At 47.3% G+C, this 16,093-nt stretch overlaps 1 protein-coding gene across 9 annotated transcripts in view; it reads left to right on the top strand.

The window, feature by feature from the left end:
* Positions 1 to 14,648, top strand: part of ZNF384 (zinc finger protein 384) — a 20,361-nt gene extending 5,713 nt beyond the window's left edge. For 2 of the 9 annotated variants that reach the window (XM_031033003.2, XM_031033004.2), the window contains 10 exons: positions 2,604 to 2,674; positions 2,959 to 3,196; positions 3,432 to 3,479; positions 3,678 to 4,011; positions 4,873 to 4,965; positions 8,631 to 8,855; positions 9,539 to 9,721; positions 11,249 to 11,327; positions 12,567 to 12,725; positions 13,297 to 14,648. In XM_031033003.2, the coding sequence (XP_030888863.1) occupies positions 2,609 to 2,674; positions 2,959 to 3,196; positions 3,432 to 3,479; positions 3,678 to 4,011; positions 4,873 to 4,965; positions 8,631 to 8,855; positions 9,539 to 9,721; positions 11,249 to 11,327; positions 12,567 to 12,725; positions 13,297 to 13,674 (1,803 nt within the window). In that variant the 5' untranslated portion in view covers positions 2,604 to 2,608 and the 3' untranslated portion in view covers positions 13,675 to 14,648. The remainder of the gene's footprint in view (positions 1 to 2,603; positions 2,675 to 2,958; positions 3,197 to 3,431; positions 3,480 to 3,677; positions 4,012 to 4,872; positions 4,966 to 8,630; positions 8,856 to 9,538; positions 9,722 to 11,248; positions 11,328 to 12,566; positions 12,726 to 13,296) is intronic. The other 7 variants (XM_006737841.3, XM_006737842.3, XM_031033008.2 and 4 more) reach the window with 7 other exon arrangements.
* The last annotated feature ends 1,445 nt before the right edge of the window (positions 14,649 to 16,093 follow it).

The following is a 16,093-nucleotide window of genomic DNA, read 5'->3' as shown; positions in this document are numbered from 1 at the left end:
TTTTTTTTAAAGATTTTATTTATTTATTTGACAGAGAGAGACACAGCGAGAGAGGGAACACAAGCAGGGGGAGTGGGAGAGGGAGAAGCAGGCTCCCCGCTGAGCAGGGAGCCCGACGCGGGGCTCGATCCCAGGACCCTGGGATCATGACCTGAGCCGAAGGCAGACGCTTAACGACTGAGCCACCCAGGCGCCCCTCCCTTCTAAATTTTCACATCCCTAATGTGTTTACTTGCTTGACTCTTTTTTTTTTTTTTAAAGATTTTATTTATTTATTTGAGAGAGAATGAGAGCACATGAGAGGGGGGAGGGTCAGAGGGAGAAGCAGACTCCCTGCCGAGCAGGGAGCCCTATGCGGGACTCGATCCAGGCACTCCAGGATCATGACCTGAGCCGAAGGCAGTCGCTTAACCAACTGAGCCACCCAGTCGCCCTACTTGTTTGACTCTTTAGGGGGAGATTATAATTAGACCCTCCTTTCTTTACTCTGCAGCCTAATTCTCTACTTCATTGCCACCATATGCCACCACTCTTGTCTGTATCATTTCTTTCAACTAGAAGGTTAGAGAGATGGGGGTTATGAGTTATGGTTTGAGCCCCCTAGCATTGTTTTCAAAATCTGTGTGTATAGAGTCCACTGTCATTCAGTCCATTAAATGTGGACTTGCATACTGGGTGAGGAGTTCTGTGTTGGAGACCGTGGGGAGGTCCAAGATGGGATCCCAGCTTCCCAAAAGGCTTGGCAAGATTGGATCGCCTTAAACTGTGATCTGATCATTTCTTGATTTCTGTCGCCTAAGGAGGACCTGAGACCCCTTTATATAGTTAGTGCTGGAAGGAAAAGGTTAGCACCAATGTTGGAGACTGTTCTGATGTATTTTATAAGTTGGGGAGCAGGATGTGGTTGATTTCTCGAGTCAGTTAATTATTGAGTCTTATTTGTGTGAAGTTGTAGTCACAGGTTTGGTGCATTCCTCTCCTCTCCTTTGCTACTTTTTAGGAAAGAGTAGGCTGCAATTCAGTTCTGCTTCCCTTTATAGGTTTTATGAAAATCGAGAATGCTGTTTAATAGAGCAAAAAATGTGATGAGATTTCTGAAGAAGGAACAGGGTTACGTTTAGAGTGATGTCCCTTCTGTTTCTCCTCCTTTGTTACAGATTTTCCTAGTTTTCTTAATCTACTTCAAACCTGGTTTCTGTGCCCAGTGTACGCTCAGTACTTAGCAGCTCTGGTATCTGCCTCCAGCACATCCTCAGTGGGACCCACTCGTGGCTGTAAGTCACAGGTCCTTCTTCCCCACCTAAATCTTGGTTACTTCTGGTTCAGAGTAGCAGCATGATGATAATGTTTATTTCCTGCTGTTCATCATTTCTCCATTCCAGCAGTTTCATACTCCCTCTTCACCTGCCTTCTGCTGGGCTGGATCTTTCTAGGTCCCGGATTTGGGGAAACTACTCTTGAATAACTGTCATTAACATACTACCTTGCTGGCTCCCTGCTCGGCAAGGAGTCTGCTTCTCCCTCTGACCCTCCTCCCTCTCATGCTCTCTGTCTCTCATTCTCTCTCTCTCAAATAAATAAATAAAAATCTTTAAAAAAAAAAAAAAACATACTACCTTGCTAGGAGAAGTGATCAGAGTGGGAAAATGGCGGGATGCCTAGATTCTGTACCCATCTGTGACTTGCAACATGATTCTGAAGGATTGCTCGTCTTGCTTATTCCTCCCTCCCAAAGTTTTAAGCTTAATTATCATCCACACACAGAGAAGAACTTGAACTCTCAGAAGCATCGTGTTTGAGTATTAGAAAGCAGGAGTCTAGTACTGTGTTAATGTGTTCTGGTCCACTATTGTCCCTTTTCTGAATCCCTGTAAGTAGGAATCTGGGTGCTACTGCTACTCCTGGTGCTAGAACGTTCTTTTAAACTGGTGATTCCAGGTTCTCACTGCTCCGTTCAGCACGTGTAGTACCCAGTGCAGCACCATGAATGTTCTTAGACCTTGGTGGGTTTGGGGGGGCATGGTCCCCAGGTATCATCTGGCACTGATTGTGATTCCTGCCAGTTTCACTCTTTAATTCCCTTGGGCATTTTGTGTTCTGGCCTAGAACCTTTTCAAGCTGCATAGAACTACAAATGTGTCATTTGGAAGTCTTAAAATGTTTTATTTCAAGGAAGGTGGATTTGTGGGATAAAGGAAAAGAGGAGCAGGGATAGGTACCCTGGCTGTTATTAAGTCAGTCAGTGATTTACTTCGTGTGACTGTGGGTATATCCCTTCCCTGCTAATGACTTGACTTTCTCTTTTTGTCACCAAAGGAAAGTACTACCAGGTCTGTTTCTTTGGGTTATGGGAGACATTCTGTAGGTGAGATGTGTATACAAGTTCTTCCATTCGCATCTTACATAGGATAGGCTCTGTTGGATTTCATGCTGAGTGGCTCTCTGGGACTAATATGGCAGATCCTGAGATCTTCACTCTGAATTCCCAGCTGTATGGTCAGGTGCCAAAGAAGGGGCCAGGAATTCCTCAACTGCCCTTCTCCGTTGCTGCGTTTCTTCAGATTTAGTCCTGAGTGTGATGTGGTTTCTCTTTCTCTCTTCAGGTAGAATGGAAGAATCTCACTTCAATTCTAACCCGTACTTCTGGCCTTCTATCCCTACAGTCTCAGGACAGGTAGGTGGTGTTTGGTTTTTGCTCCTTCCCTTTCACGTACTTTTTTCAACTCTGAGCAGTAAGTTCTAATACTGTGGAGACTGAAGCAAGATAAATCATGTGCTGTTTCACCAGGTCCCCCATCACTGAGAATTCTAATTTCTGTCCTGGCTTCTCTCTGGAAGCACAAAGATACTATACTTCTTGATCTCCAAGGAGGACAGACCATGCAAAGTGCTTAGGGAGCAGACAAAATCGGGCTCTTTCTGAGGAGACCGCTTGCCTCCCCTTTCCTTTTCTTTTAGATTGAGAACACAATGTTCATCAACAAGATGAAGGATCAGCTGCTGCCAGAGAAGGGCTGTGGGCTGGCTCCACCCCACTACCCCACCCTGCTGACAGTGCCTGCCTCAGTGTCCCTGCCCTCAGGCATCAGTATGGACACAGAGTCCAAGTCAGACCAGCTGACCCCACATAGCCAGGCGTCCGTTACCCAGAATATCACCGTGGTCCCTGTGCCGTCTACAGGACTGATGACTGCTGGTGAGCCACTCTGCTCTTCTCCAATCTGAGGTGTTGATCTTCCATGATCAGTACCCCAGGCTGGAGGGCTCCAAGGACATGGGGAGTGGGATATGTGTTTGATTACTCAATCACATTTTTATTAAGTGCCTACTGTGTGCCTAGCAATGCGCTAGGCATTGTGGGGGATACAAAGAAGTAGAAGATGCGGTCCCTGCCTTTGAGGAGGTGACATTCTTTCCTTCTCTGAATCAAGGAGTCTCCTGTTCTCAGAGGTGGAGAAGAGAAGGGAGTCAATCAAGGGGTAAATCTCACTGTTAACCGGGGGTGGGGTGGGGACAGGGGTTAGGAGACCATTATTTTTCTACAGGGTTTGGGGTTTCCTATATACTCTGGGCTGGGAGGGCGGTGGTGAGGGGTTGGTTAGACAATGATCTGGGGGAAATTAAATAGGATCAGTACTGGACAACATGACACCATCTCCTTTTTCTCCCAATCCTAGGTCCTGGTTTGGTAATCACGTCCCCCTCAGGCTCCCTTGTGACCACAGCCTCATCAGCTCAGACCTTCCCCATTTCGGCTCCCATGATTGTCTCAGCTCTTCCCCCCGGCTCACAAGCCCTGCAGGTGGTCCCTGACCTCTCCAAGAAGGTAGCATCAACCCTAACAGAGGAAGGAGGCGGAGGTGGTGGTGGAGGTGGCAATGTGGCCCCTAAGCCCCCTCGGGGCCGGAAGAAGAAGCGGATGCTGGAATCAGGGCTACCTGAGATGAATGACCCTTATGTCCTCTCCCCCGAGGATGATGATGACCATCAGAAAGACGGCAAGACCTATAGGTAAGGATCAGAGCCAGGGCAGCAAGGGGTGAGGATCACTGTCTCAGCTTACCTACCCCCTTTGTGTCTTGCCCCTAACCGGGCTCTACACAGACAGCTTTCCACCTCAGATCCACTTGCATGTCAGGTGTTCTGTTGTGGGGCAGGAACGTAGAGCTTCCAACTAGCATTTCTCTAGTGACTCTTCCCCAGGACGCAGACCCATTGTATGCCTTCCTTTTTGGGGTTGTCAGCATTGACTAATTTTTGAATGACTTAACGGAGTTTCTTCCTTATGATAAGGCTTTAGATTGGATTTCAGACTCCGTCTCCAGCTCCTTTGTGCTTTCTACACCTTCCATTCCTATTTTTCTAAGAAACTGTTCTGATAAGCCCCTAACCTTAACCTGCGTGCCATCCACTGGTTCTTGGGCCATATTTGAGCACTGACTGCCTGACCCTGCATGGTTGGGATGATGGGAGGGGTCTGTATAAAAAGATGGGAGGAACAGGATATCGCCCTTCCCCCCCGCCTTGGACTATATGCTTATAAAATGCCTGTTTGCTCACTTTCTAATTCATGAAAGTCATTTTGATTCTCTACTTCCTTTAAGTTGTCCATTGCCAAATAGTCTTATATTTGCATGTGGCGCTATACAAAAAGAATTTCAGAAGCAAACTCCCTGCCCTTTGAAAGTTGGACGTCTTTTAATCCCCTTGAAAACTATCAAGGGCCCTAGTGGGTTTGGGAAGTCTGGTCCCAGGTTACAGAGTGGGATAACCACTGTCACAGCTTTGATGCAGACAGGGGCAGATGTGCATGGCTGGGAGACTGGGTCTGTCCTTAGTGTACCGAGATGGGCAATGTTGTTCCCATTTTAGGAGCGAAGGGAACTGCGGCACAGGAAATGGACAGAGCCTTGGGCTCATGGATTCAGTTCCCGGCTCCACCACGAACTTGCTGTGTGACCCTGGGCAAGTCCTTTTCCCCTCTCTGGGCCTCAGTTTCCTCATCTGTAAAATGGGGAGAATTCTGTTTATGCCTCCCATTTGTTGGGAGTATATATATTAGCTAAGATTTGAAATGTTGGGAACTTCAAAAGAAAGAGAGAAGCAGTAGTTGTCATTTAGCATTTATTTGTATTTGTGTTGTACACATCTACTGTGGAGAGTAGCCACGACTACAGAGTGTTTAAATTCCTCTTTGTAAGTGAAAATGAGGGGAGTGTTGCTATGCAGAAAGTATTGAGCACTGCAGAATCCCAGCTCCTAATCCGAAAGTTCACTGCAGCTTTATTATTACAGGTGTATCCCACTTTATACAATAAAAGTGTTCCTGGAAAATGTTTACATCATATTTTATAAAGGTACCTGACAAGTTTGATTCATTTAAAAGCATCTTTTATATATCATTTTATAAAGTGAAAATCCCTTTTATTTTGTAGAAATCTGGATTTTTATGTATTTGCTTAAAGTGAGGTCATTGTGACATGGAGATACACCTCTAGAAAATGTGTTGTTGTAAGAGTAATGGGCTAGGTCTCTGACACTCTTTGGAGCTTTGCACGTGGATCAGGGTACTCTGATTCTGCCAAGGGTTTGTTTTTGTTTTTGCTTTTGCTTGTTTATTTTTTGGGCCCACATTAAAGCTATCTCTGGACTTCCTAAACTGTGTCTATGGGAAGAAATGTGAATATACAATTGGAAGGAAACCCTGGTAGCATTTTCTACACCCTTAGTGTTTTTGGAATTCTTGACCAGCCCCACACCCAGGTGACTAAGGAGAACTCTGAAATTAAGGGCGCCTAATTATATTCTAGGTGACTGGAATTTCTTTAGAAACTCAGAACTCTGAAGTTCCAAAGGAATCTTTTTAATCCACACACAACACACACACACAAAAATAAATAAATCCCTATTTTCGTGCATGTGTGGGTCAACCACATTCATTCCTGTGGTCAGTGGCATTTGACTGGGTATTGTTGGACTTGGGTTCTGTTAGTCTGGACAAGTCACCTTCTTTCTAGCTCTTTGTTCCCATCTGTAAAATGGGAAGATCAGTCACAGCCCCCCATTTGTCATGTGGAAATGTTTTGAGGGAAAATCAGAGTATCTGAAATTGGTTTTGAATATCTTAAGGAAAAAATGGGGTGACTCAAAGTTGTTATTGTAAACAGGGTCATTGCGTTGCATGCCTTAAAAGGGGCCCCATTCTTGTATTGGATGTGACTGCTGCCCACTGCCACAGTGCTCCTAAATCAGATTTCTTTCCAACCACCCAACACCTTGCATTAAAGGACTTGTGCTCTTTTATCTGGCTTCATAGGATTTCAGAGTTGGAAATAACTTTAATGGTCACCTAAGCCAGCCCCTTCTCTGTAGTTTTAGTCTTCTAAACATTCCTGACAGATGATAGTCTGCCTCTCCTTGAATATGTCTAATGTCAGGAATCTCAGATTAGGTTAGAATCATAGCTTTGTGTAGTGAATAACTGTTTGCCCTTTGGCAAATTACTTAACCTCTCTGAGCCTTCAGTGTTCCTTTCTGTAAAACAGGGATAATACTTGCCAGGTTGTTGTGAGGAGCGGAAACAGTGTGTCTCAAGTGCCTAACTGGTGTGGGGCCCTGGCAATATCTGGCACAACAAATGGCAACTATTATTATGGTTATTATGATCGTCATTTGAGACTGCTTATTCTGTTGCCAGTCCATTGTCTATGGATTTAAGTTTTGCAGATTTTTCTCTAGTTGGAAACTTGGATAAAGAGGGTTATTTTCTCATTTGTAGTTAATTTCATACTAAGGGTGCAGTTGTGTGTTCAACACTCACACATAAACTATGAGCTTTTGTTTGAGTTAAAATGAATGTGTTGTTCCACCTGTCTGAGAAATTTTAGCAACCAAGGGAAATTATGGTGTAACGTTACTACTGTTTCCCCTCCAAGTGACAATGTGTCCAGTTTCTAACCTCAGTGGAAGATTAGTAGCATGAGCTCATCCATGGGCACTGGTACTGTTAACATTTGTGCAGTATTATTATTAGAGAGCACTTGGCTTAGCTTTGACTGTTCTGCGGGTTTGCCGGCCCTTCTAGGGGAAGATATTTATCTCTCCATTTTACAGACCAGAAAATTGAGGTCTAGATTGATGAGCAAGCCTATAACTGAGCCCTGAGTAGAGCCCAGGTGTCCAGACTTCCATTGGCTGTGTCCTTTGGACTGTACTAACTATAAACAGAACCTGTGCGCCTCCCATATAATGGTTGGGCATGCCAGACGATAGCCAGGGATTGGCGAACTGGGAACCAGATTTCCTTCAGAGTTTTCAAGTGACCAGAGATGTAGAAATTGACCTTAATGATCGGAATTTCAGTAGAAACATTAATAATAGAGACCATACCCCCAAATAATGTAATATTTTTTCCTCTGAGGAGCGCAGAGTTCTTTTTAGTCTTGATCTCAGTTATTCTCTAAAAATTCTCCTGGGATCAGAAGAAAGCAGAAGTCATCACCCCACACCATCCTGAGGCCAGATTATAGAAAGAAGTTGGGGAGGAACCAGAGCAGAGGGACTTTGTCCCCAGTTGCCTGGCTTCCAGGTGCTGCCCTTCCTACCAGCTCACACTGTGCACTGCAGAGTTGTTGAGGAATGAGAGCATTCCAGCTCACACACAGATAACTCTTACTCGATAAAGTCTGAATAGTTGTGGCTTATCTTGCTCAGAGGCCTCCTTATTTGATACTGTTGGGCAATGTCAGAACAGGAAGGATTACCCACTCAGGTGATGGGTGAAAGTATATCAGCTGCTTACTGATGTCAGCCCAAAGTACTGACTTTGGGTCCATGTGGTAGGAAAGAGGAAAGGTTTAGCATGGAAGCTCAGTGTTTCACAAATCTTTTCCTCCTAAGTGTTTGAGGGGAGACAGCCCACTCCCAACAGTTACCTCAGCTCTTTGCAAAAGTAGTTCTCACTTGATGGCCAAGGGGTTCGGGGGTGGAGGTGGCCGGTGGAACACCAGATCCAGGGTGCAGGCCAGACATACATGATTTGGAAAAACCCCCCCAAATAATTCCGATCTTTCCCCACCCCCATCCCTCTAGGAATCACTGGCATAAAGGAAGTAGGAGAGAATCTGAGAGAAGGCAATTATGTGAGGAGACAGGAGAGAAGTCCTTCTGGGGAGTATAGTCGACTAGTTTGTCCTCATTAGCATCTCGGGAACTTGAGAAATACCCAAGGCATGTCCTTTATAGATGGGAAGTTGGGGAAGGGAGCCCTTTAAAAGTCTGAAATCAAGTTATAGGCAGAAGAAAAACAGAAGTAAGTCGATAAACCTGGCCCAACGGAATCCACATCAGCCTAGAGCCCATGATAAGATTTACCTGTCTTTTCTGGTTGAATTTTTGTTTCTCGACACACTTAGGGAGTCAGATCCTTCGAACATTTATTGAATATTTGTATTGTGTGGGTCTGTATGAGAAGCTTAGACTATAAAGATCAGAACAGCTCCTCCTCTCAGGGCCTTACAGCAGAGGTACAGTAAGTGGGAGATCAGATAGGCTGGTTTCTGTGGAAGCGGAGGGAGGGTGCAGCGCCCTGCCGATGGGAAGGCTCTAACCACTGCCCTCGCTTGGCCCAGGTGCCGGATGTGCTCACTGACATTCTACTCAAAGTCGGAGATGCAGATCCACTCCAAGTCCCACACCGAGACCAAGCCCCACAAGTGCCCGCACTGCTCCAAGACCTTCGCCAACAGCTCCTACCTGGCCCAGCACATCCGTATACACTCAGGGGCCAAGCCCTACAGTTGTAACTTCTGTGAGAAATCCTTCCGCCAGCTGTCCCACCTCCAGCAGCACACCCGGTAAGGCTGCTCTTGGTTTTACCCTGCCCCTAAGGCCACGTTGCCTGAGCCTACTCTTCTCTCCTCATGGTTTCTCTTTTCCCTTTTGACTTGGCCCTTCGGGAGCCTCGGTTTGCTCTCATGACTGTCTGTGAAAAATAAACTCTGTGTTTTAGCAGTTTGCGGGGGCCTGGGCAATGGTGGTCTCCAGTCCCAAAGTCTGGAACGGTTTTTGTGGTTTCTCTCTGTGTCTGTGTTTGGAAATCTTCCGCAGAGCAGGCCCTGCTTATACTATATGCTTCAGTTCAGAGCCAAGGTGTGCATTCAACTTCAGGTCCATGGGGAGCAGGCGGTATTGGTCTTTGTTCAAATTACTATTTGGAAGCAGGGTATCTGTGGTGAGTTGCTAACCTTAGAACGAAGCAGAGGGTTGACAAGACTGAAATCGTTAAGGTGACCAGGAGCCAGGGGTCGCAGCTCTTCATCATCTCACTGCCATTCTAGCCACCGACGTAAGATCAGCAGCAACCTAGATCCGGGTGTCCTCGTCATTAGCCTCTCCAGGCCGGAGTGTGTTTGGGAGGAGGGAGGAGGGGGTGCTATCATCCGTCAAGCAACATCATTTCACCCAGCAGAGAGCTGAGCCCATGGTGTCGAACCGCTTCCTCCTCCCCCCTTCCCTCCTCTCCTCTCCTCTCCGGCAGGATCCACTCCAAGATGCACACGGAGACCATCAAGCCCCACAAGTGCCCGCACTGCTCCAAGACCTTCGCCAACACCTCCTACCTGGCCCAGCACCTCCGAATCCACTCGGGGGCCAAGCCCTACAACTGTTCCTACTGCCAGAAGGCCTTCCGCCAGCTCTCCCACCTCCAGCAGCACACACGGTAAGGGAGAGTGGCGGGCTACTGCCCCCGCCCCCGCTGGCATGCCCTCCCCACCCCCGCCCCGGACACACACAACAACCCGCATGCGGGGGGCGGGGGACAGACCTGGCTGGAGGAGAATACGACCGGCGTCTGGGAGAAGAAGCAGCCACGACCCTGGAGACCCAAGCGGACGCTCGGAGAGAACCTTTTTGGGGCACAAGCGGCGTGGGGGAGATGCAGTGACTGTGTGGCATTCCCTGATGCATGGGAGGAAGAGATGAACCCGGGGCAGAGACAGCTTCTGCCTTCATTTCTCTTGCTGCAAACACCAGTGCACACAGCTCGCAAGACTTTTTTGTCCTTTGTGCCAAAGCAAGGTCATTTGATTGGAGAAGACCGTACCGCTAGCCCTTAGGGCACCAGTTGTGAGCAGGAGACCTCATTGGCCTTGAGCTGGGTACCAGCCTCGTGACCCCTACAGCAACCAGCAAGGTTCCAAGGATGCCAGGAGTAGAGAACAAACCAAAACATGTCCAAAATAGTCACAGAGAACTAACTGGCCAACAAAATGAAAACGCTCATACTTCATAAGAATGCCCACTGTTTGTCCTGTGAATCTGGAGTGACTAGGAGGAAGTGAACCTGCCAACTGGAAGAGTTGATGTCCTTCAAGTGTATCTCAAGTTGAACTGGAGTCCAGACTTATTGCTCAGAAGCCTTCTCACCTGGCTGCTTCTGGATGCGGTGATTCCCCCTCAAAGGGGTCAGACATCTTGCTTTGCGAAGAGGAGGAGTTGGGCTTTCCTCACAAAGAGACACGTCTTGTGATGTTTCCAACATTTTATCCTGGAGGTCCAGAAAAGCACCTGGTCGCAAAGATGGCTCTGAAGTCTCTGATGAGGAGCAGGTGTCCGCAGACCCTCAAGTCCTTGGCTCATCTCAGTGGAGGGCCCTGTAGTGTTTGGGAAAGAGATCGAATTGGTACTAAACTAGGCATTTCTGCCCTTAGGGGGCCGGACTGGGAAAAGCCCCACGGAGTTTCCATGAGTATTAATATCGCTGCTACTCTCCATAATTAGCATAACTCTGCTTTTCTTTGATACCAAAGCTTTTTCTGGGAGCAGTGTTCAAGGCTGAGGGAATAGGTTTTGGTTGTATGGTGGGGGCCAAGGAAGAAGTGTTCTATGTTTCTTTTTCCTTACCAATGTGTTTACGTTATGTTTCTGAACATTCATTAGGGACAGCTACTGTAGGAGCTGACTTGTATGTCATGTTGTGGACTGCCTGTGTCTTGGCTGCTAAGCCACCAGTCCCTCCTCCCCCATCAGAGGAGCCCAGCTTGAGCTGAGTGACGGAGGCAGTGAGCAGAAATCAGGCACTATGGCATGATCCGTGTCAGAGAGGAGCTGAGGCTGGGATCTCCTGGAACCCAGCTTGTACTCTCATAGGAGGGCAGGCGTGGCCTTGAGGAGGTTGGTTAAGGAGCCAATCCCTGAGTGGCCTTGCTGACATCCTTTCCCTTTCTTCTTTTCTCATCCCATGCAGAATCCACACCGGTGACAGACCATACAAATGTGCACACCCGGGCTGTGAGAAAGCCTTCACACAGCTGTCCAATCTGCAGGTAAATGTTCCCCCCTCCACACGGGGCCTTGCATCTAAGACTTGGGTCAAAGTGCCATTTGACTAGTACAGTGGTTCCCGAACTTTTTCAGGACCCTTTTACGCCCTTAATTACTGGGAAACCCAAAGAGTTTTTGTTGATGTGAGTAATACCTATCTACACAGAGAACATGAAACTGAAAAACTTGAAAAAATACTTAGTAATTCATTAAAAAATAACAAACCTGGGCACCTGCGTGGCTCAGTTGGTTAAGCGTCTGCCTTTGGCTCGGGTCATGATCTCAGGGTCCTGGGATAGAGCCCTGCGTTGGGCTCCCTGCTCCACAGGGAGTCTGCTTCTCCCTCTGCCCCTCCTCCTCCCACTCATTTGCTCAATCTCTCTCTCAAATAAGAAATAAAATCTTTAAAAAAAGTAATAAACCCATTGCATGTTAACGTATATAACGTATTTCCAAACATACACACCCGAAAAATGGAAAGATTGGCTTTTTTTTTTTTTTTAAGAGAGAGACAGTGCGTGCACAAGCGGGGCTGGGGGGGCACAGAGAGAGACTCTTAAGCAGGCTCCACGCTCAGTGTGGAGCTGAAAGCGGGGCTGAATCTCATGACCCTGAGATCATGACCTGAGCCAAAATCAAGAGTCGGACGTTCAACTGACTGAGCCCCTGTAGAGAAAGATTGCTAAGCAATGATTCTTAATTTTACTTAAACATAAGGCAAAATAACCTGCAGTGTGGGGAGAAAGATTTCATTTAGATGTTTTCCATTAGACTCCAGCACGTTTTTAATGTTTAGCTTACCAGAAGATGGCTAGATGCTCCTACCTGCTGTGCTCAGTCTTTGCTACATTATACGTTAGGTAATCTCTGTACAGTCATGAGAGAATGAAAAGGCAAACGTGGTCTTACTATTATTTTGAAAATAGTTTTGAGTTTGGGGGCCCTGTGGAAAGCTCTTGGTATTCCCTAGCATCCCCCCATGCTTCACTTTGGGAACCACTGGGCTAGTGGGGCCAGCATAGCCGTCCTCCCTTTTCAGGCTCCTTGGATGTCCTGCAGGAGCTATGCCTCTTCCCTTAGCCTGTAACTCCTCAAGTTTTACTGAAAGCAGTTCCTGCTGCCTTCAGATGGAAGGAGAACCTGGGAGGCTGACACCCCAGCTCAGGGCTCTGGCATTAAGGTCAAGGAGGCAGGAAGGATGAGTCTGATGCACTCATCCTGATTTCTCCTCATTTTCCCAGTCCCACAGACGGCAGCACAACAAAGATAAACCCTTCAAGTGCCACAACTGTCATCGGGCGTACACAGACGCAGCCTCCCTAGAGGTACACCTATCTACGCACACGGTGAAGCACGCCAAGGTGTACACCTGCACGATCTGTAGTCGGGCATACACGTCGGTGAGTGCTCATGCCAGTGTCTGCCCTTCACTTCCCCATAGGCCTGCGGGACCACACAGTCCACCTCACCCCATCTTCCCGGAGAGAGCTCCCTAGCTCCAGCTCCTCAGAATCTGTAAAGAGAGGCGAAATTAAACAGATCTATAGCTAAGGAATTTAGGGGGTGCCTGATCCCTTAAGCCTATAGAGAAAGATTGCTAAGCGGTGATTCTTAATTTCACTTAAACATAAGGCAAAATAACTTGCAATCTGGGGAGAAAGATTTCAGTTAGATGTTTTCCACTGGACTCCAGGAAGAGGTGGTAAAGTCGTTCCACTCAAAGATCTTTGGGGAAATGACAGTTTTCCCTGTGCCGGTTGAATGCCTACCGTGACTCTGAGGGTCTCCCTCTCCTTCCTGCCCGATAGTGAGCACTGATGGAGGCTCCTGGGGAGAACTTGCCCACGGCTCCAGAATGTCTCTGTTGAAGTATGGCTCTATTTAAAGTAAAGTAAGAGCCCAGGATGCTAGTTAGAAGTAACCTCTTTCCTTCTCTTTCATCCCTCAACTCTTTTTCTCTATCTCCTTCAGGAAACGTACCTTATGAAACATATGCGCAAACACAACCCTCCTGATCTCCAGCAACAAGTGCAGGCGGCAGCAGCAGCGGCGGCAGTGGCCCAGGCTCAGGCCCAGGCCCAGGCTCAGGCTCAGGCTCAGGCTCAGGCCCAGGCCCAGGCCCAGGCCCAGGCCTCCCAGGCATCCCAGCAGCAGCAGCAGCCACAGCCACCACACTTCCAGTCCCCTGGGGCAGCCCCCCAGGGTGGGGGCGGCGGGGACAGCAACCCCAACCCTCCACCCCAGTGTTCCTTTGACCTGACACCCTATAAGACGGCGGAGCATCATAAGGACATCTGCCTCACTGTCACCACCAGCACCATCCAGGTGGAGCACCTGGCCAGCTCGTAGAGACCTGTGCTGCCACCCACTGGGAAGAGGGGAAAGAAGTTCTGGTCCCTTCTTTCTCCAACTTCTCTTGGTGGGAAAAGTCTTCTTCCTTGACAGGCCTTGGCTCCATCTCCTTGGGCCTCAGGCACGGCCTTCCTACACAGGATGCCATGCTTATTCTCAACTCCTCTTCAAAAGGAACATCAGCCCTCCTGATTGGCAAAGGAATAATGAGCTGGTAGTGTAATCCAGCAGCCTCCCCTTCTAAGCATAGCTTTTCACAATTGGGGGTTGGTGCTCAAGGGAGGGATTTGCTATGACCTCATAGAAACTTTTCCAGTGTGGGCACTTACCCTCTCGTTACCCTCATAATCCTCAAAGTTGGGGCTGATGGAAGACTAGAGGCTGGTGCTCCCGGATCTCTGAGAGAAGGGAGCCCTAAATGCAACCAGCCTCCTGTTCTATTCTTGCCTGCAAAAGAACAGAGGTTTCTCACATGCCCCGATCCCCGGGAGCCGTCTTCCCCTCATGGTCTCACTTCACTTCCTACCTAATGCTGGAAGAGGGAGATCTGGGTGGGGGTCAGACCCCCTTTATTTGTAAAGGGGCAAGGGCTGAGATGTGGTCCCCAAGGGGCCGGAGATCCCCATAATGGTCAAGGGTGGCTTAGAAGTGTGGGTTATGGTTTTCCTTGGAGCCTCTCCCCTTCTCTGCCAGCCAAGGCCCCATACTCAGTCTCCCAATCCCAAAGCCAGAGAAGCTGTGGGAGCTTTGTGTTCTTTATGAAAGCCCAAAACAAGGGGTGTTGCAGAGAAGGGAGAGTTCAGGGCAAACACAAGGACTGGACTTAGCTCCCTAGGTGCCACGGTCAGTTGCCGGACACGGATTTATATATAAATATATATATAAATATATATATATATACCCACTCATCATGGCCATTTTTGTTGTAACCATTTCTGTGTTTATAAATGCATTATCTCTGAGAATTTTCATATTTGATGTTTTGTTTATTTTTGTCCTTATTGTTTCTCTCCACCCACCCTGTCTTCTGGCCAACGGCATTTTTATTTCCTTTTGTCCTTTTTGTTTGTTTTTAAATCATGGCAGATTTCAGAGAAAAGAGAAAATGAAAAAAATCAGGAAACCAGTTGTTATAAAGCAATTTAAAATGAAGAAAAAAAATTATGTACAAACCAAGGGGTGTTTTTAGAACCTTGTATAGAAATAAATTCGTGTAAAAGGATCAGAGGCAGTGGAGCTGCTGATATGAGCGAGCATGGGAAGAAGCTACCTGGGGAGATGTTCAAGGGCAGTACTAAGAATTTACACTAGAGTGTGTGTATGTGAAGAGTGAATGCTGTGTGATGAGACTCGGTGTATGTATCCCCAAGCGTAGAAGGGCACAGCATTGATACTTAAAGTGAGATCTTGGTTTATGAGGGTTTCTACATACAAATCCTGTCATGGGGCCTGTGATGCCTAAATATATGAGAGCGAGGTTTCAGTCATGTGTTGATAAAACCACTAAGCTCCCCATGAAAGAAATGGAAGCATGCCCTCTTGAAAGGGCCTACACTCCTGCCTGAGCATCACCAGCTCAGGGCTAATGCCAGCCGGCTGAGTGCGTACATAATCTCTATTATCCATATCTGTAGGTTTGCAGTGGTGGGAGCCATAACCAGAACTGAGTAACAATGCAGGACAGTTGTAGTGCTTGAAAAGTAGAATGTGGTCAGGAAACCTGGACTTCAGCCCTGGCTCCACCGCCAAGCAGTGTTCACCGAGAGGCTTCTTCAGCTGTTAAAAGAAGGGATCGGACTAGATCGCCTCCAAGATTCCTTTTTGAGAATTAAGGACCTTTAAGCACTGAAAACGTGACAAATCTCCAACATCCAATAACATGGCTATCTGTGTACTGCTGGGCAACCGTGCTTATGACCTAGAGGAATGTGGATGGTCCATGAAGTAATAATGCCCACTTAAGTTTTGGGCTCAGCCAGTCTCTCGGGGGGGCATCCAAGACCTCTCAATCTGCGCTGTGACACTAATGAATGTATCATCTATGATGAAACATGTCAATGTCTGCTAGCTTCCTGAATACTTCTTTCCGCTGCTCTCGCCAATTGCTGAAAATGTCCTGGCTGCTCTATCTTCACCACAGCTATTAAAACCAGAATCTACTCTTTTTAAGGATTCACTCAATCATAGCAAGAACTCTATGAGGTAGGTACTACTAGTCTCAATTTATAGAGAAGGACATAAGCACCAGAATAAAATTGTTATCCAGGGGCATGACACTTCGAGTGAAGTCTTCTAGATCCAACTGCTGTATCTTACCACTTGCTCAGTAGTAAACCTAAGGTTTCATCTTACCCTTCTTCACATATTTGGTCTAAATTAGGTGACTGAAAATCTTTCATTAAAAACGCTGCCCTGT

Source organism: Leptonychotes weddellii, chromosome 5 (assembly GCF_054177405.1).
Source record: "Leptonychotes weddellii isolate Sample4059 chromosome 5, ASM5417740v2, whole genome shotgun sequence".
NCBI lineage: Eukaryota > Metazoa > Chordata > Mammalia > Carnivora > Phocidae > Leptonychotes > Leptonychotes weddellii.
The sequence above is the reverse complement of the archived record's forward strand: the minus strand, read 5'-3'. Positions and strand labels throughout refer to the sequence as shown.